We start from the raw sequence: 20079 nt of genomic DNA, 5'->3' as shown, positions 1-20079 counted from the left end.
CTAATTGAAGTTCCCACCTTATTCACACCTATTTTCTAAGTCTCTTTTAAGACTTCTAATCTATGGGCCCTTCTATATTTTTCACTTTGTTTTTGTTTTTTTAGGCCCTGCCACATGGCATGTGAGATCTTAGTTCCCCAACCAGGGATCAAACCCGGCCCCTGGCAGCAGAAGCACGGAATCCTGACCACTGGATTGCCAGGGAATTCCCTCTTTCACTTTGTTTCCCCCGCCACCCCCCGCCCCTTGCAAATCATCTGTTGAAGAAACTGAGTGTTTTGTCCTATATATGTTTTCATGGTCTAGGTTTTCTGATTATATCCCCAAGGTGTAGTTTAACATGTTTGTCTGTCTACTGTATTTGCTATAAATTGAGGCTTCATCAGGTTGAGGTTTGATTATTTTGGACAAGACTGATTCATGGCTGATGTTGTTTGTATTATTTTTCTATTGTTGCATAACAAATTGCCCCTAAAACTTAGAGGTTTAAAACATCAACAGACATTTATGATATTGCACAGTGTCTGTTGGTCAGGTATTTGGAAATGGCTTAGTTGAGGGGGTGTGGCTCAGGTTCTCTCATGGGGTTGCAGTCAAGATATCAGGCGGTGCTCCTGTCATTTGAAGGCTGGGCTGGGGCAGGAGGAACTGCTTCCAAGGTGGCTCACTCACATGACTGACAAATTGGTGCTGGCCTTTTGGGAGGAGGCCTTGGTTTGTTACCACATGGATCTCTCTTTAGAGCTACTTGTTTCCGCCAGAGCAATTGATCCAGGAGAGCAAGGTAGAGGGCAAAATGTCTTTTATGATCTACTTTGGAAGTTGCACATTATCATTGTGCAATATTTTCTTAGTTACACAGTCACCCTTATACATTGTTGGAGGGGACTACACAAGGATTTGCATACCAAGAAGTAAGGATCATTGGGAGCCATCTTGGAGGTTGGCTACCACCATGTTCATCCATCAAGAAGAATACAATGTCTTTCTGTCTCTCTCTGTGACGTTAGCAACTACTAATGCTCAGTGCCCAAGTTTACTAATTCATTAGGTGTTGCAAAATGGTTATATTCTCTCATTCCTTTTTCATATATTAGCTGAAATACTTCTAAAAGTAGAGAAAAGAGTATGAGAAGGCAAGGGAAACTTGCCTCTCTGTACTATTTGGTTACCGGTAGTTCAGTTTCTATAGAAAAGTCAGGATAAATGCTTGATTCTTTCCCTTTATCAGTTTTCAAAATAGAGTTGGTTTCCTAGCATCATCTGGTGATTGGACTTTAAAAAAATTCTTATGAGCTGTTTGATTTGAATATATTTGATGTATTTCAATTCATTGCAGTTACTATCTTATTAATGATCGTAATAGCCTACAGGTAGGCTGAATGTTCGTGTCTGGAAGCTGTGAATGTTACGTTAAATGGCAAAAGGGATTTTATAGGCGGATCTTGAGTTGGGGAGATTATCATGGATTACCCAAATGGTTCTAGTGAAATCACAGGGCCCTTATAACAGGGAGGCAGGATATCAGGGGAGAGGCAATGTGACGATGGAAGCAGAGATGACAGTGCTGAACTTTGAAGATGGAGGAATGGAAGGACTGCAGCTCTCAAACTGAAAAAGGCAAGTAAACAGAGTCTTCCCCTGGAGTCTCCAGAAGAACTAGGTATGCTGACTCCTTGCTTTTAGCACATTGAAACTGATTTCGGACTTCTGACCTCCAGAACCGTAAGAGAATTCATTTGTATTGTGCGTATGTGTGTGTGTTTTCCGCATAGCATGGCTTGTGGGATCTTAGTTCCCCAACCAGGGATCGAACCTGGGCCCTTGGCAGTGAAAATTCAGAGTCCTAACCACTGGACTGCCAGGGAATTCCCCATTTGTATTGTTTTTAAGGCACTAAGTTTGTGGTTATTTGTTCCAGCATCAATAGGAAACCCATCTTTGGTCAATGGGACTGTCATCAAATTGGGTGCCTAATATGATAAGATGTTTTAGGCTCATCTTGAACCTTTTCTGCCTCAGACCTGGAAACAGTAATTTCTCTAGAGTATTTGTTCCTTTTAGTGGGAAATGGTATTTTGAGACTACTAGAAGCATTCATGGATTTGTCCTCTTTTTTCCCCCACTTAAAAAATATGTAAAATACATATAACATAAAATTTACCATTGTAACCAAATTTTTCTTTTTTTGGCTGCACTGGGCAGCTTGTGGGATCTTAGTTCCCTGACCAGGGATCAAACCCATGTGCCCTGCAGTGGAAGCATGGAGTCCTAACCGCTGGACCTCCAGGGAATTCTCCATCTTAACCTATTTTAAGTGTACAGTTCATTAGTGTTAACTGTATTCACATTGTTGTGCAACAGATCTCTAGAACTTTTTCACCTTGCCAACCTGAAACAATGACCATTGAGCAACTCCCCATTTCCCCAGACTACGCCCCACCCCATGGATATTTACCTTTAAAAAAATGGGAAAGTAGTACAGTTCTTTAGTAAAACCTTCTACAAATATGATTATTTTCCTCTAAACCTGTAGGTTTTTAAGGCCCCAACTCCATGCTATTTTTTGGCTACTAATCCCAGACCATGTCCTTTAAAGAATTTCAGGTAGCAAAGCATCTAAAGGGGTGGCTGTTTTTCTAGAACAAAGTGAGAGTTTTGGAATGAAATACATTCCACACACAAAATAATGACCATTTTAAGGTATTCCCTGGACCTGTAATTTGCTAAAGTGAATGCATTCTCAAGCCTGGTGAGACCCCCCCGCCCACCATGCAGAACTACATCTAATGTCCTGTGTCTGAGGTCTCATCCAGCCGGGCTCTACCCTCTGGCTGAACCTGTTGCCGAGCAGAAACACTTTGCGTGAGCCTGTTCAGTTCAGAGCTTTAGGTTCTGCTTTCTGGCCGTGAGAATTGATGTATAAAGAACTTGTGGGAGGGAATTCCCTGGCGGTCTAGTGGTTAGGACCCCACGCTTCCAAGCCCAGCGGCATGGCCATAAATAAAGAAAGAAGGAATAGGAGGGGGTGCTTAGGGTTTAAAAAAAAAAAAAAAAACTTGTGGGAGAGAGAATAGCAATGCAGAGGGATAAAGAGTGCTAGTCTTTTGATCTTTTAAAGAAGACCTACAGGCTGGTTGTTTTACTATTGATTGGGAAATACCTGATTTTGTTTTTAAAGCTCTGTGCTCTCATTTGTATCACGTGTTCGCAAAGAGTACATTCGGAATCATTCTCCTTTCCTCTTGCAGCAAGTGCTCAGATATTAAACACACACACACACACACATTCAAAAGAGGAAACAGTTGGATAGGAACTCAGAAATCATGTGACTGATGACTAAGTTAAGTTTTTTCTACTCATTAAAAAGGAAGAGTCTGATGATTTACTGACTGTCCTTGCATTTTTAAAGTTTTGAAGATACTGAATCATGTTCCCATTTATGCTTTTATCCGCCCTGTTTTCTTCCACATTTACTGAACCTGGAGAGAAACGCTGGATCTGCAACTCCTCTGACACAAGTGTTTGGTACTCCTACTGTGGTAAGTACGAGGGCAAAAGCAGGTACTCATAATGTGAACTGTTCCAAGGGGCAAGTTTTCACAGGAACCTTTTTCTGCTGTCGCCGGGATGCAGGAAATGACCGTATGTTCCGGCTGCTGGGGAGGCTGCTGGCAGCAAAAGTGATGTCTGGTTCCTGCCCTGGGTGGATTTTCTCGATCCGTCACTGGCCTCACAGGTCTCTGAACTGTGTTACACTTGACCTCCAAGTGCTTCTGTCCTTTCCTGTGGTCAGCTATCTCTACCTTGAACCCAGTTTCAGATTCTTCCCAGTTTGGGCAGAACGATCTGCTTCTGAGATCTTGCCTCAGCCCCCAAGACTGACCGGGTCTTCTTGAGAAGGTAGAACAGTCCTAAATGCTGCTTGGAATTGATTATAGCTCCTGGCCATGATTTTTTTTTTTTTTTTTTTTTTTGCGGTACGCGGGCCTCTCACTGTTGTGGCCTCTCCCGTTGCGGAGCGCAGGCTCCGGACGCGCAAGCTCAGCGGCCATGGCTCACGGGCCCAGCTGCTCCGCGGCATGTGGGATCTTCCCGGACCGGGGCACAAACCCACGTCCCCTACATCGACAGGCGGACTCTCAACCACTGTGCCACCAGGGAAGCCCAGGCCATGATTTTTTGTTTTCAGCGTTATGTTGGGTGTATAACAGGTGCTCTGTGTTTCAGGCTGTGGTTTTTGAAGGATCTTGGAATTACCTCCCTAATTGGATGTAAGGCTGATTCTGTCAGTTACTGTGTGACCTTGAGCAAAGTCTTAGCCTCTCTGTGCCTCAGCTTTTTTATCTGTAAAGTGAAAGTGATTTTCGAACCCATTTTACAAGGATTGTTTTGAGGTAAAATTTTTAGCACAGAGCCACATAGAAACAATAATATTGATTACTTAAAAAAAAAAATCAGCCACACTCTAATGCTATTCACTGGTTGGATCACTGTTGTTTTGTTTTATCTTGTTTTGTTTAGTTTTCCCTCTTTCTCTACAAATATCTGCTGGTCTGAAAGCACAGCTTCGGGGCTTGACTACTGTTTTGGTTTGGTGCTTTGCATTGTGTTGCTCGCTATAGGTTGGTTGACCTTTTCTACCCACTAGTGGTATCAGGAAGGTTAAGGGGATGCTCCTGAAAATACTTGCTAGCTGAAATCCTCATGGGAAAAAAGGATTTATGGTCTAATCATTTGGGGGAGATTTACAAATGTACTTTGAGTTCTGAGAAGTTCTGCAATAAAGAAACCTATTTAATCCCCCAATTTTCAGTTTTATTTTGTTTTATTTTTTGAGTGTGTGTTTACAATCCTGCAAATACACTCTGGCAAATATTAAGATAAAGTTACTTCTGGGGGGCTTCCCTGGTGGCGCAGTGGTTGAGAGTCCGCCTGCCGATGCAGGGGACAGGGGTTCGTGCCCCGGTCCGGGAGGATCCCACATGCCGTGGAGTGGCTGGGCCTGTGAGCCATGGCCGCTGAGCCTGCACGTCTGGAGCCTGTGCTCCGCAACGGGAGAGGCCGCAGCGGTGAGAGGCCCGCGTACCGCAAAAAAAAAAAAAAAAGAAAAAAGTTACTTCTTGGGAATTAGGGTAATTGCCAGTGTGGGAACAAGACCTAAGTGTATGACTAATCTCAAGCTGGTGGCTTTTTTTCTGTTTGTGATCATGCTGCATTCCCTGAAAATTCCCCACCCCGCAAGGTCAGTTTACACTGCCCTGTTCCAGGCCCTCTTCAGTGCACTCGGCCCCCTTCTCTCCACTCCTTTGGCGCTTCTGCTCCATGCACTGATTATGCCACCTTCTCTGTGCTGTATTTCCTATGGCCTTTATTTATATAACACTTCATATTATTATTTAGCTTTTAATCTTCCAGTAACACTAACTCAATTTGTCTTCCGATTTGATTTTTGAGGAGAGATTTTATCTGTTTCTCTCCAATGCTGAGAAATTCTGTGGTCCTTTCCTGCTGCCCCATGGATATAGGGACCGTGGAGAGCAGGTGGGATGTACAGCTAAGCGAGACCCTGCTTGCTGCCATGCCCCTCTCCCCTGCCCCTGCCACGTCAACCTTTCCCTGCCTTAGAGCATCCATCCCGGCTGAGATGGAAACGCGTCATTTGTGGGAAGCACTGATCCCTCTGGGTATTATTGTCAGGAAGTTGGTGACGACAATTCAGTCCTTTCTGTGAGGATGATTCCCATTTGGCCAAGCTACTGGGCATACACGGTATACCTGTTTGCTAGGGCTGCCATAAAAAACATCACAGACTGGGTGGCTTAAACAGCAGAAATTTATTTCTCACAGTTCTGGAGCCAGGAAATCCAAGATCAAGGGTCAGTTGGTTTGATTTCCTTCTGAGGCCCGTCTCCTTGGCTTGCAGATGGCTGTCTTCTTGCCATGTCTTCAAATGGCTTTTTCTCTGTATGCACTCATTCCTGGTGACTCCCTGTAGGTCTAGATCTCCTCTTCTTCTAAGACACCAACGGTATTGGATTAGGGCCTACCCATATGACCTCATTTCAACTTAATCACCTCTTAAAGGCCCTGTCTCCAAAGACAGTTACATTCTGACGTACTGGGGGTTAGAACTTCAACATATGAATTTAAGGAGAACACAGTTCAGCGCATAACATACAGAAATGGCAAGAATTGGCTGTTTTATCCTCCCCCTTTGGAAAAGGCAGAAAATGTGGCTGTCTGAGTCAGTCCACAGAGCCCTGGACACACACTGTCCTGTAACCTAGAGTTATGAGACTCAGCTCTAACCTGTTGTTTGGCTATGGATGGTCCTGAAACTCAAGGAATTAATGGATTATTTAATTAAACCAATATTCACTGAGAATCTGGCATGTGCCTGTTCTAGACACTGAGGATATTATCTAGCAGTGAACAACAAGACAAAAGTCACGGGGCTTCCCTGGTGGTGCAGTGGTTGAGAGTCCGCCTGCCAATGCAGGCGACGCGGGTTCGTGACCCGGTCCGGGAGGATCCTACATGCCGCGGAGTGGCTGGGCTCGTGAGCCATGGCCGCTGAGCCTGCGCGTCCGGAGCCTGTGCTCCGCAGCGGGAGGAGGCCACAACAGTAAGAGGCCTGCGTACCGCAAAAAAAAAAAAAAAAAAAAGTCACGGCCCTCCTGGAGTTTCGGTCAGTGAAATATTCAGCATGTCAAATGGTGGTGATTGCTGTGAGAGAAAAATAAAGCAGGGGAGGGGATAGAGAGTACAGAGATGGGGATGGGGGTTGCATTTTAAATTAGGACAGGCAAGGAAGGCCTTACTGAGAAGGTGACTGTTTAGCAAGGACAGGAATAGTTGAGGGAGTGAGCCACGCCCATATCCAGCGGAAGGGGCGAAGGGAAGAGCAAGCACAATGGCCTTGAGGTGGGAACATGGCTGGTGATGGAGGGATAGCAAGGAGGCCAGTGTGGCTGCGATGGAATGAGTGTGGGGGAAGTAGCAGAAGATGACATAGAAGGGAATGGGGAGAGGGTGAGGGGCATGTAGGTCAGGGAACGACTTTATCTTTTACTACGAGTAAAGCCTGGTCTGGCTCCTGGGTTGATAATAATCTGTAAGGCGGCAAAAGTGGAAGCAGGCAACCTGTTGGGAAGCTGTTGCAATAATCCAGGTGAGCGAGAGAATGGTGACTCGGACCAGAGGGGGAGCATTGGAGGCGATGAGGGGGGGTCCGGTTCTGGAAGTATTCCAGCATGGTCCTCTCAGCTAAGTGAGTGTATCTTGACGTTTGGAGTGTCCCCCCAACTCCAAGCAGGCCAGCCTCTTTACTGGCCTTTATTTATACTTGCGTTGATATATATGTGTACTATTCTCTAACCTGAAATATTTGTGTCCATCTTTCTGTTTCATGGAAACCTCTGAGATCCATCAAAAGTCCTGCCTCCCGTACAGAGCCTAGTCAAGTCAGTTGAATTTAATCTGGTTTACTACGTCTTTAATAGGCATTAGGTTTCCTTATTATGCTGAGGAATACTGAGAATGCAAAGGTTATGTTAAGATGTAGCTGGTATCTTCAAGGAACTTCTGGCTTTTGTCTTACTTATGTGTAGTAGGAGGGATAACTAAACATATCACCAGGATTCATTTGTTTATTCTACAAATTCAACATGGCCACTGGGAAGTCTAAGAGCCATTTGGAACTAGGACTCTTATACTCCTTTCCAAATCTGTTTCTTCCTAAATCTTCCCTATCTCATCATCCACCTAATTCCTTACCCCCCAACCAGGGGTATCCTTAATTATCTCCCTTATTTTTCACATTGAATTTATCGATGATTCCATTTTTAATATCCCCAGAATATATTCTAAAGCCAACTACTTTTTTTTTTTTTTTCCTGGCCACACTGTGTGGCTTGTGGGATCTTAGTTCCCTGACTAGGGATTGAGCCCAGGCCATCACAGTGAAAGCACCAAGTCTGAACCACTGGACTGCCAGGGAATTCCCCAACTACTTTTTTTTTTAATTTAATTTTTATTTTATATTGGAGTACAGTTGATTTACAATGTTGTATTAGTTTCAAGTGTACAGCAAAGTGATTCAGTTATACATCTACAAATATCCATTCTTTTTCAGATTCTTTTCCCATATAGGTTATTACAGAATATTAAGTAGAGTCCCCTGTGCTATGCAGTAGGTCCAGTTGATTATCTATTTTATATATAGTAGTGTGTATATGTTAATCCCAAACTCCTAATTTATCCCTCCTCCCTACCTTTCCCCTTTGGTAACCATAAGTTTGTTTTCTATGTCTGTGAGTCTGTTTCTGTTTTGTAAATAAGTTCCTTTGTATCATTTTTTTAGATTCCACATATAAGTGATATATGGTATTGTCTTTCTCTGTCTGACTTACTTCACTTAGTATGCTAATATCTAGGTCCATCCATGTTGCCACAATGGCATTATTTCATTCTTTTTTTTTTTTTTTTTGCAGTACGTGGGCCTCTCACTGTTGTGGCTTCTCCCGTTGTGGAGCACAGGCTCCGGACGCGCAGGCTCAGTGGCCATGGCTTACGGGCCCAGCTGCTCCGTGGCATGTGGGATCTTCCTGGATGGGGGCACGAACCCATGTCCCCTGCATTGGCAGGCGGACTCTCAACCACTGTGCCACCAGGGAAGCCCTATTTCATTCTTTTTTATGGCTGAGTAATATTCCATTGTATATTCCACATCTTCTTTATCCATTCCTCTGTCGATGGACATTTATGTTGCTTCCATGTCTTGGCTATTGTAAATAGTTAAAGCCAACTACTTTTCACTGTCCTTTGCTCACCACTCATGTCACCTTCGTCTCTTCTCTGGCCTCTGCAACATCCTCTTAAATTGTCCTTTCTCCACTTTAATTCTTGCCTCTGTACAATCAGTTCTTAGCATAGAGACCAGAGAGATCTTTTAAAAATGTAAATATGTTATATAATGTTATTTCAGTTGCTTAAAGCCCCCCAGTGGCTTTTCACTACAATTGGAGTGAAATCCCAACTTTGTACCAAGGCGTCCAAGACCCCTCAAGGTGGCCCTTGCCTACCTGTCTGATTCCTATGATTCCCATGATTCCCACCCTCCTTCATTATTTTCTATTTACACTGACCTATATTATTATTACGGTTATTGTTTGTATTACCAATATAACAAGCATAAAATTTACCCTTTTAATGATTTTTAAGTGTACAATTCAATGATATTAAGTACATTCACATCACTTTGCAACTATCACCATTATCCATTTTCGGAATTTTTCATCATCCCAAACAGAGACTCTGTACCCATTAAACAATAACTCCCCATTTCTCCCTCCCCCCTAGTCCCTGGTAACCTCTACTCTCTGTCTCTGTGACTTTGTCTATTATATGTATCTCATGTAACGGTCTTTGTGTATATATGTGTGTGTGTGTTTGTTTTTGTTGCTTGAATATGTCAAAGTCATTGTTACCTATGAGTCTGTACTCCTGATTACAATGTCCACAGGGTTGGTTGCTTTCTGTCACTCACTTACTGGATACTGTAGTTGAGGTATCTCTACCCATTGCCACCCCCAACTCCTCCGTCCCCACTGTACACTCAGTCTTTCTCTCATGGCCCTGTTTGATTTCTATACTAGAGTGTCCATTTATCAAGAGCCGGGCCCTTGCCTGTCTTGTTCATTGTTTCTCTAGTGCCTAGAACAATATTTGGTGCTAAGCAGAAGTGAATAAACACACATTTATTATCTACAGTGTGCTGTGCGCAAGAGACATGAAAAATGAATGAGACATGCTTCCTGCCCTCAAGGTTTGTGCTATTTTTATGAAGGAGACTGACATGCAAGCAAATAATTGTAGTAAACTTTTTTTTTTTTTTTTTTTTTTTTTGCGCTATGCGGGCCTCTCACTGTTGTGGCCTCTCCCGTTGCGGAGCACAGGCTCCGGACGCGCAGGCTCAGCGGCCATGGCTCACGGGCCCAGCCGCTCTGCAGAATGTGGGACCCTCCCGGACCGGGGCACGAACCCGTGTCCCCTGCATCGGCAGGCGGACTCCCAACCACTGTGGCACCAGGGAAGGCCCTGTAGTAAACATTTTAAATGACCATTGAAGGATGATCAAGTACTGTGAATGATAGTGTGTTTGTGGCTGTCGGGCTGGGGAGGTGTGGAGGAGTCAAGGAGGGCTTAACAGCATTGTTGATATTTGAATACATTTTGAAGGCAGACAAGGAGTTTCTAGACCGATGAGGACAGGGCATTCCTGTCAGAAGGAATTGCATATTTATGTAATGGAAATTCTGCTAAAGAGGTAAAATGAAGTGCTGTGATGGTTCAACTCCAGCTAATGCTTCCTCCCTTGATCTCCAATAGTACTTAATACCAACACTCAGGGTGGCACTGGTTTCATTTCCTGTGCCAACTGCAGTTGCCTGGACTGTTGGGTTAAGAAGGATTCTGAGGCAGAGCTCAGTGGGAAAAAGTGCTATGATGGATTCACAATGCTGACATTTGTGGTTGCAGGGGAAACCAGAGGCTCTTGTACTGTGCTTTTGCTGAAACTGGCCACTGCTTTCTTTGGTATTTAATAAACCAAATGTAGAATTTTACCATAAACATGGTGACTTTAAAGTAATAAAGCTATTTTCTGTTAGTTCCCCAACCTTTGCAAATAAATTAAAAGTCACATGCTATGTACTGTTATGTGATCTTTTGATCCTTACATCTAATTTTTTTAATGTATGGTGGTCTCGTCTTCCTAGAAAAATCTTAGGCTTCCTGACATAAAGATTAAGGTTACACTTCTATTCTCCGCCCTCACTCCACCCTACCCCACTCTGCCTTGCTCTGGTGCTGGCTTAACACTGAGCACCCATAGGGCTATTCTGAACATTTGTCTGATTGCATTGACGTGTCGATGGTTTCATCATAATCAGACCAACTTCAGACATGTGGGAAACTTAACTGAAAATAGAGAATTGCCCTTATGACATACAACATGGCCCTGGTGATTCACTGCTTTAACTTGTTCCCGGCTTTGCTCCAGAGTCTTGGTTGTCTTGCTCTGAGGGTCTTCTGCAAGCTTATCACTGAGAAAGAAGAGACACATTGCACTGTGCTCGGTAATGCATATGGAAGTGCCCACGTTTCAATACCATGTCAACCTTTCATGGTAAGAAAGTTAATAAGTATATTAATTATGCAAACCTTCAAAAATATAGGTGAATAAAAAAGAAAAGAAGGCACCATAAGCCTATCACAGTTAAGAGTTAACCACTATGAACATTCTGATATTTTGGTAAATATTCTTTTAGATATATAATGATATATATTGAAAACAGTAAAAGTAGAACCATATTGTATATACTGTTGGGTAACCAGCATTTTTTAAACTTGATAGCATACCATAAACTTCTATAACATTAAATATCATAAAAATTCATGTTAATGACTGTATATTAATTCAGAAAATAGATGCACAATATTTATTTATTCAGTCACCTCTGAGCATTTTTTTACTTGAGATATAATTAATATATAGCATTATATTAGTTTCAGGTATACAACATGATTCGATATTTGTACATATTGTGAAGTGATCACCACAATAAAGCTAGTTAGCATCCATCACCTCACATAGTTACAATTTTTTTCTTCTTTTGGTGAAAACTTTTAAGATCCACTTTCTTAGCAACTTTCAAATATGTAAAACAGGGGGTTTCCCTGGTGGCGCAGTGGTTGAGAGTCCGCCTGCCGATGCAGGGGACGCAGGTTCGTGCCCCGGTCCGGGAAGATCCCACATTCCGCGGAGCGGCTGGGCCCGTGAGTCATGGCCGCTGAGCCTGCGCGTCCGGAGCCTGTGCTCCGCAACGTGAGAGGCCACAACAGTGAGAGGCCCGCGTACCGCAAATATGTAAAACAGTATTATTAACCATAGTCACCATGCTGTACATTACTTCCCCATGACTTAGTTATTTTATAACTGGAAGTTTGTACCTTTTGACCCACTTCACTCATTTCTCCAATCTTCCACCCCCTACCTCTAGCAGCCTGTGTGTCTGTGAGTTTATTTTTTGTCTTTTGAGTGTGTTTGTTTTTTAGATTCCACATATAAGTGAAGTCATACAGTATTTTGTCTTTTTTTTTGGCTGTGCCACACGGCTGATAGGATTTTAGCTCCCCAACCCGGGCCCTCGGCAGTGAGAGCTCGGAGTTCTAACCACTGGACAGCCAGGTAATTCCCTGTCTTTCTTTGTCTGACTAATTTCACTTAGCACAGTGCCCTCAGGTTTCATCCATGTTATTGCAAATTGGGCAGGTTTTCCTTTGGTCATAATCCACACAGGAATAAACATCTTTGCATCAGATGTTTGTGAACATCCATGATTCGATGAAATGACTGTTAATATAGCTCATTCTGTGAGACTTTTATTGCAGGCAAACTCAATTCATTGAATGAGAGATGTTAACATTAATTTTAAGGGTTGCATTCAGGGACAAATTAAATAAAACTGGTTTAGTCTCTTTCCCCTCCTCCTCAGTGCTTTTATAAGCTCTTCTACATCCTTCTTGAAACTTCTTATTTAGGAAGATTTCTTTATTAACTCATTCATTCATGCATTCAGTCACTTACCATTTACTAGAATTCTAAGTACTTGATGTGTATTTTCTATTTTTAACCAATGGAACATACAGAGAGGTGAGGAGAGTATAGAAAAGAAGAGCAATGTAGAAAAGAACAGGTTAAAAAGTATGAAAATGGAACAAGTAATTTTATGAAAATATGTTTTGGGGAGTTCACCCCCTTCCCCACAGTTTAAAGTAATTCACTACCTTCAGCCTCCACCTTAACAATGTAAGGACATTAAAATACTAATCTGTTTACATTATAGGGAGTTTTTTCTGTATTCGTACAGTATTTTAAATTTTATTTTACTGTGGTAAGAACATTTTACATGTTAAGAGGGATCTACCCTCTTAAATTTTTGAGTGTACAGTACATCATTGTTGACCATAGGCATGAAATTGTACAGCAGATCTCTACAGCTTATTCACTTGCTTGACTGAAACTCTATGCCCATTGATTCGTAACTCCCCATTTCCCTCTCCCCTCAGCCACTGGCAACCACCATCCGCTCTTTGATTCTATGTATTTGACTATTTTAGATATGTGGGCTCAGGCAGTATTTGTCCTTATATGACTGGCTTATTTCCTTTAGCATAATGTCCTCAAGGTTCATCCATGTTGTAGCATATTGCAAAATTTCCTTTATTTTAGGACTAAATAGTATTCCGTTGTATGTATATACCACATTTTCTTTATGCATGTATCTGTTGATAGACATTTAGGTTGTTCCCACATCTTGGCTATTGTGAATAGTGCTGCAATGAATTTAGGAATGCTAATATCTCTTCGAGATCCTGATTTCAATTGTTTTGGATAAGTACCCAGAAGTGGGATTGCTGGATCATATGGTAGTAATATTTTTAATTTTTTTTTTTTTAAAGAGTAGCCAGGATGGCCCTTTATTTTATTTATTTATTTATTTATTTTTGGCTGTGTTGGGTCTTCGTTTCTGTGCGAGGGCTTTCTCTAGTTGTGGCAAGCGGGGGCCACTCTTCATCGCGGTGCGCGGGCCTCTCACTGGCGCGGCCTCTCTTGTTGCAGAGCACAGGCTCCAGACGCGCAGGCTCAGTAGTTGTGGCTCATGGGCCTAGTTGCTCTGTGGCATGTGGGATCTTCCCAGACCAGGGCTCGAACCCGTGTCCCCTGCATTGGCAGGCGGATTCTCAACCACTGCGCCACCAGGGAAGCCCATATTTTTAAATTTTTGAGGAATCTCTGTATTGTTTTTTAGAGCAGTTGTACCATTTTGCATTCGTACCAGCAGTGTGCAAGCATTCCAGTTTCTTCACATCCTTGCCAACTGTTGTCCTTCTTATCTTTTTTTGATAATAGCCAATCTGACTGGTGTGAGGTGATATCTCATTGTGGTTTTGATTTGCATTTTCCTGATGCTTAGTGACATTAAGCATTTTTTTATACACCTGTTGGCCATTTGCATGTTTTCTTTGGAGAAATGTCTATTCAAGTCCTTAGCTCATTTAATTTAATTAATTAATTAATTTATTTTTTCACACACACTGTATTTTATTTTTACAAGAGGTAAATAAACTGACACCAAGCATTGTAAATGGATGACCACAACAAAAGCAACAAGGATTGCAATTACCAAACATGAAACACACTCATACTATGTCATAATATTGACATTCAGTCCAGTAATCCTCCATTGCAACCGCTCCTTTACTTTGCAGTGAAAATTGATTTGTATATTTTTTGCCTCTGAGTCCTTGTGGGATTTTTTATTTTTATTCAAACAGAAAGTCACAAAAATTATAATCATCCTCATCAGTTCACTCGGTCCCATGTAATTAATTTTTTTTATCTTGATCTTTTGTTAGCACTTTTATGAATTCATCAGTTTTCCATTAGAGTTCTGAAAATGCTTATTCATTCAGTTCAGCAGTATAGTCAGTTACCAGAAACCTGTACTTGTCAGAGTCTTTTCCATGAATTCCTTGAAGATGAAACCTTTTTTTTTTTTTTGCGGTACGCGGGCCTCTCACTGTTGTGGCCTCTCCTGTTGCGGAGCACAGGCTCCAGACGCGCAGGCTCAGCGGCCATGGCTCACGGGCCCAGCCGCTCCGCGACATGTGGGATCTTCCCGGACCGGGGCACGAACCCGTGTCCCCTGCATCGGCAGGCGGACTCTCAACCACTGCGCCACCAGGGAATCCCGAAACCCTTTTATAGGAACATTTTTGCAAAACCATCAGAGTACACCGAGAACTGTCTGTAAATGACAAAAGACTTAAAAATGACCACAGTTAAAGATTTGATGAAAGTTCATAATAATGCAATTGACAAGGAAATTTAGTGATTTCTGAGATATACATTTAAAAGTAATAACTAGAATTATGACTTATAACATTATACCAGAACATATGAGATTTTTAGAAATTTCATGTAATGTCTGAAACATTTATATTAACATATTTCCATACAACTAACCCAAAGAAAGTTTAGTATTAGTTTTTTGTTTGTTTGTTTGTTTATACTGCAGGTTCTTATTAGTCATCAATTTTATACACATCAGTGTATACATGTCAATCCCAATCACCCAATTCAGCACACCACCATCCCCACCCCACCGCAGTTTTCCCCCCTTGGTGTCCATACGTTTGTTCTCTACATCTGTGTCTCAACTTCTGCCCTGCAGACTGGTTCATCTGTACCATTTTTCTAGGTTCCACATACATGCGTTAATATACAATATTTGTTTTTCTGACTTACTTCACTCTGTATGACAGTCTCTAGATCCATCCACGTCTCAACAAATGCAAGTCCTTAGCTCATTTTAAAATCAGGTTATTAGTTTTATTACAATTGAATTGTTGGAATTCCTTATATATTTTGGAGATTCACACCTTATCAGATATATGGTCTGTAAGTATTTTCTCCCATTCCATAGGCTGCCTTTTCACTCTGTTGATTGTTTCCTTTGCAGAACAGAAGCTTTTTAGTTTGATATAGTCCCACTTATTTATTCATGTTTTTGCTGCCTTTGCTTTCCATGTCATATCCATGAAGTCATTGTCAAGATCAATGTCATGAAGCTTTTCCCCTGTATTTTCTTCTAGGGTTTTTACAGTTTTGAATCTTATGTTTAAGTCTTTAATCCATTTTGAATTGGTTTTCATTTGTGGTATAAGATAAAGGTCCAGTTCTTTCTTTTGCATGTTTTGCCAGCACCATTTTTTGAAGAGACTGTCCTTTCCCCATTGTGCATTCTTGGCATCCTTGTCAAAGATTAGTTGACAAAATACACGTGGATTTACTTCTGGGCTCTCTGTTCAGTTCCATTGGTCTATATGGCTGTCTTTTTGCCACTACCATACTGTTTTGATTACTGTAGCTTTGCAGTATAGTTTGAAATCAGGAAATGTGATGCTTCCTCTTTCTCAAGATTTTCTTGCCTATTTGTCATCTTTTGTGGTTCCATATGAATTTTAGAGTTTTTTTTTCTATTTATGTAAAAAAATGCCATTGAGATTTTGATAGAAATGTATTGATTCTATTGATTGCTTTGGGTAATATGGACATTTTAATAACATTAATTCTTCCAATCAATGAACATAAGATATTTTTCCATTTGTTTGTGTCTTGTTTAATTTCTTTCATCAATGTTTTGTAGTTTTCAGCATACAAGTCTTTCACCTCCTTAGGTAAGCTTAATCCTAGATATTTTATTCTTTTGGTGCTATTGTAAATGGGATTGTTTTCCTAATTTCCTTTTTGTATAGTTCATTGTTAGTGTACAGAAATGCAGCTGATTTTTTGGTATTTTGATTTTGTATCCTGTAACTTTACTGAATTTTTTGATTAGTTCTGACAATTTTTAATGGAGTTTTTAGGGTTTTCTAGATATAAAGTTATGTCATCTGCAAACAGAAAATTTTACTTCTTCTTTTCTGATTTGGATGCCTTTTATTTATTTTTCTTATCTAATTCATCTGGCTAGGACTTCCAGTACTATGTTGAGAGTGGGTATCCTTGCCTTGCTTCTGATCTTAGAGGAAAATCTTTTAGTTTTTCACTGTTGGGTATGATGTTAACTATGGACTTTTCATATATGGCCTTAATTATGTTGAGGCCATTTCCTCTAATTCTAGTTTGTTGAGCGTTTTTATCATGAAAGGATGTTGAATTTTGTCATCCATTGAGATGGTCATGTGATTTTTATTCTTCATTCTATTAATGTGGCATATCACTTTAATTGATTTTTGTGTGTTAGACCATCCTTGCATCCCACGGATAAATGCCTCTTAATCAAGGTATATGATCCTCTTAATGTGCTGTTGAATTCAGTTTGCTAATATTTTGTGAGGATTTTTGCATCTAAACTCATCAGGGATATTGGCTTATAGTTTTCATGTAGTGTCTTTGTCTTGCTTTACTATCAGGGTAATGCTAGCCTCATAAAATGAGTTTGGCAGTGTGCCCTCCTCTTCATTTTTTTGGAAGAGTTTGAGAAGGGTTGGTGTTAATTCTGACTTAAATGTTTGGTAGAATTCTCCTGTAAAGCCATCTGGTCCTGGACTTTTCTTTGGGAAATTTTTGATTACTGATTCAATCTCCTTACTAGTTATAACACTGTTCAGACTTTCTTTCTTTAGTCCTCTGGGGATCTCCTTGGAAAAGTTGGGGCTCTGAACGCATGAACCAATCTCTTCGCTCTGAGTGAAATTGAGGGGTAGGTTAGCTCTTCCTAATTATGCTATGCCAGGAGCAGTGTCTCTTGTGAGAGGTGTCCCGAACCTCAGTACTGAATTGGTGAGTTGGTTTTACATTCTCCTGGGTGCAGGAAACTTTCGGTTGGTTTCTGATTTCTCACAAAGGGAAATTGTCCGTAAATTGTTGCTGAACTGGTGTGTTTGTCAAGGGAAGGAGGACTTTTTACTCTACCATCTGGCTGACTTTACTCCTCTGGGGAGGGAGATATTTTTAACTACCCTTAATTTTTCTCATAAAATTTTAATACTAAAGGTAGTTTTGGGGGGCTGATATTCAGAATACTTATTGTAAATGATTTATAGTAATTTTATTGACATTTTCTTTATTCCATTTAGATAACTTGAAATTCCCTATTTCAATAAATGCCGAGCCCTGTATAACATTGAAGGGAGGCCGTGGAAATCTGTATCTTTACTACATTCCAAGTAAGTCCAAAGTTTTGTTTTTGTAGATTACAATTAAAAGGGTTCCAGAAATATCAATGAAAAATGATGGTGTTCTAAATGTATGTGTATTAGTTTTCTCTTGCTATGTAACAAATTATCACAATCTTAATGACTTAAAACAGGACATATTCTTTATCTCATAGTCTTTGTATGTCAATAGTCTGGGCATGGCTTACCTGTGTCAGCTTCAGGAGGTCTCCCACAAGGCTGCAATTAAGGTGTTGGCCAGGATTTCTTCTGAAGGCTCAACTAGGGAAGGACCCAATTCTAAGCTTATGTGGTTGTTGACAGTGTTCAGTTTCTGTCTGACTGTTGGCCAGCCCTCAGTTCCTTGTCATGTGGGCCTTTTCATCATGGCTTCTAGTTTCCCTGAAGTTAGCAAGGGGGACAGTTAACTAACAAGATAGAAGTCACAGTCTTATGTAGCCTAATGAAAGTGCCACCCTATCACCTTTGCTGTATTCTGTTTGTTAGAAGCAAGTCACTAGGCTAGCTCATACTCATGAGGAGGGATTACATAATGGCAAGATAAAAATTGAAATAATTAGAAACTTCTAACCATCTACTAGGTATATCCATTGTCAGTCATTAGATATTCAGCTGATAAGTAAACTTGGGTTTCCATGAGTCAAAGATTTGTGTATGAGCAAGCAAGGACTTTTTTCCCTAAAGGTGACCTTTCTAGAAAAAAATATGATGATGATATGAAAAAAGACAATGATTTTGGTTTTGTTTTGTGTTATTTCTTCTTTGTCCTCTCTATGATTTTACTTGCCATCATCTTATAAAAGTTAATTGGGTGATGGTGATAGCATTGGGCTGGATCTGAGTGTTTGTGAAAACGCACAAAAGTTTCCTCCTCTCCTACCGGTCAGCTGTTGCCTGTAAGGATCCCAGGAAATTCAGTTGTAATCATCGTATTAATTATTGTTTTCATTATCACTATTATCATTTACATCCTAGCTTATATTTGGAGCTTATACTTTCAAATGTGCTTTTACATAAATGAACTAAAGAAACATAACCCCCTGATTTTAGTTCTCCAGCTTACAGGAAAAAAGGTAGTTGAGAATCTAGAAATTATAGACGATAAGCTTATGCTTTAATTTCCCTGAAAACCTGGATCTTGATACTTTGTTTCTGCATTCATTTATTCATTAAAAAATACTTAGTAAATGTATAGTTTATTTCAAGTATTATGCTAGGTGCTGTGAATTCATTGATAAATAAGACATTCTCTTGACCTTCAAGAATCTCTCAGTGCAATAGGAGAGACAGATGTGTAGATAATATAGTATGATAAGTGAAATGATAGCAATAAGGCTTAGTGGTAGCACAGAGGAAAGAACAATGAGCTACTTGCTCCACTTTCTTGGCCAAGGGTGAAATAAATAATCTAAACTTTTTTTTTTTTACTGAAGTATAGTTGATTTACAATACTATATTGAGTTCAGGTGTACAACATAGTGTTTCAGTACTTTTACAGATTATACTCCATTTAAAGTTATTACAAAATAATGGCTATATTTCCCTGTTCTGTATGATATATCCTTGTTGCTTATTTTATACATAGTAGTTTGTATCTCTTAATCCCCTAAAATAATCTAAATTATGCCCAACAAAGGCTCTACAATTTCTTCCTCTTTTCTCAGGTTTTGTTTTCTGGTCTATGTGGGGTGCTTTACCTCTAGGTGTTTGGAAAAGTGATTATTTACATAATGAATGACCTCATTTTCAAGTGAGCCCCTTCCCCTTAACACACAGGAAGCAGGCCTTCCAGACCCAAGTAGTAATAATACAACACAGTTTCACTTAGGGTTCTCTGAAAAGCAGATACCAAGAAGGAATTAGACATACAAAGGATTTTTTGGGGGGAAATGTTTGTGAACAATAAAGGAAAGAGGAAGCTAGAGCAGGCAAGGAGAGGATGCAGGTTGAAGTGTTGGTCCGATACCTTTGAAATGAGAAAGAAGGAAGGAGAATTTGGTAGGATGGTCATCAGACCAAAATGCATCCCTGAGACATCCTCAGCCAGGTCAGTGGGGAGTCTTAGAGCAACAAACGCCTGTCACACGTGTCCCATGATAGTGTCCTTGTTGTGCTCTGTCATTATAGGAGCAGACTGTTCGAGTCTGACCTCCGGATGAGTGCTAAGATATATCTGAAAGTGCAGTAGCTGGTGGCTGTCTGCCCACTGCCTTCCTCCGCACAGATTCTTTGGAAGGGAGTTTTAAGCAGCACACCTCCATGGCCATC

General features: G+C 40.8%; 1 protein-coding gene across 1 annotated transcript in view; it reads left to right on the top strand.

Annotated features, from left to right (window-relative positions):
- The first annotated feature begins 3088 nt into the window (after positions 1-3088).
- LY96 (lymphocyte antigen 96) overlaps positions 3089-20079 on the top strand; it is a 31164-nt gene continuing 14173 nt past the window's right edge. Inside the window, exons 1-2 of the mRNA XM_022595222.2 lie at positions 3089-3542; positions 17713-17802. Of these exons, the coding sequence (XP_022450930.1) occupies positions 3431-3542; positions 17713-17802 (202 nt within the window). The 5' untranslated portion in view covers positions 3089-3430. The remainder of the gene's footprint in view (positions 3543-17712; positions 17803-20079) is intronic.

The sequence above is a fragment of the Delphinapterus leucas genome, chromosome 17, assembly GCF_059928025.1.
Source record: "Delphinapterus leucas isolate spDelLeu-1000000601 "Yukka" chromosome 17, BTC_Dleu_Yukka2, whole genome shotgun sequence".
In the NCBI taxonomy this organism is placed as follows: domain Eukaryota; kingdom Metazoa; phylum Chordata; class Mammalia; order Artiodactyla; family Monodontidae; genus Delphinapterus; species Delphinapterus leucas.
The sequence above is the reverse complement of the archived record's forward strand: the minus strand, read 5'-3'. Positions and strand labels throughout refer to the sequence as shown.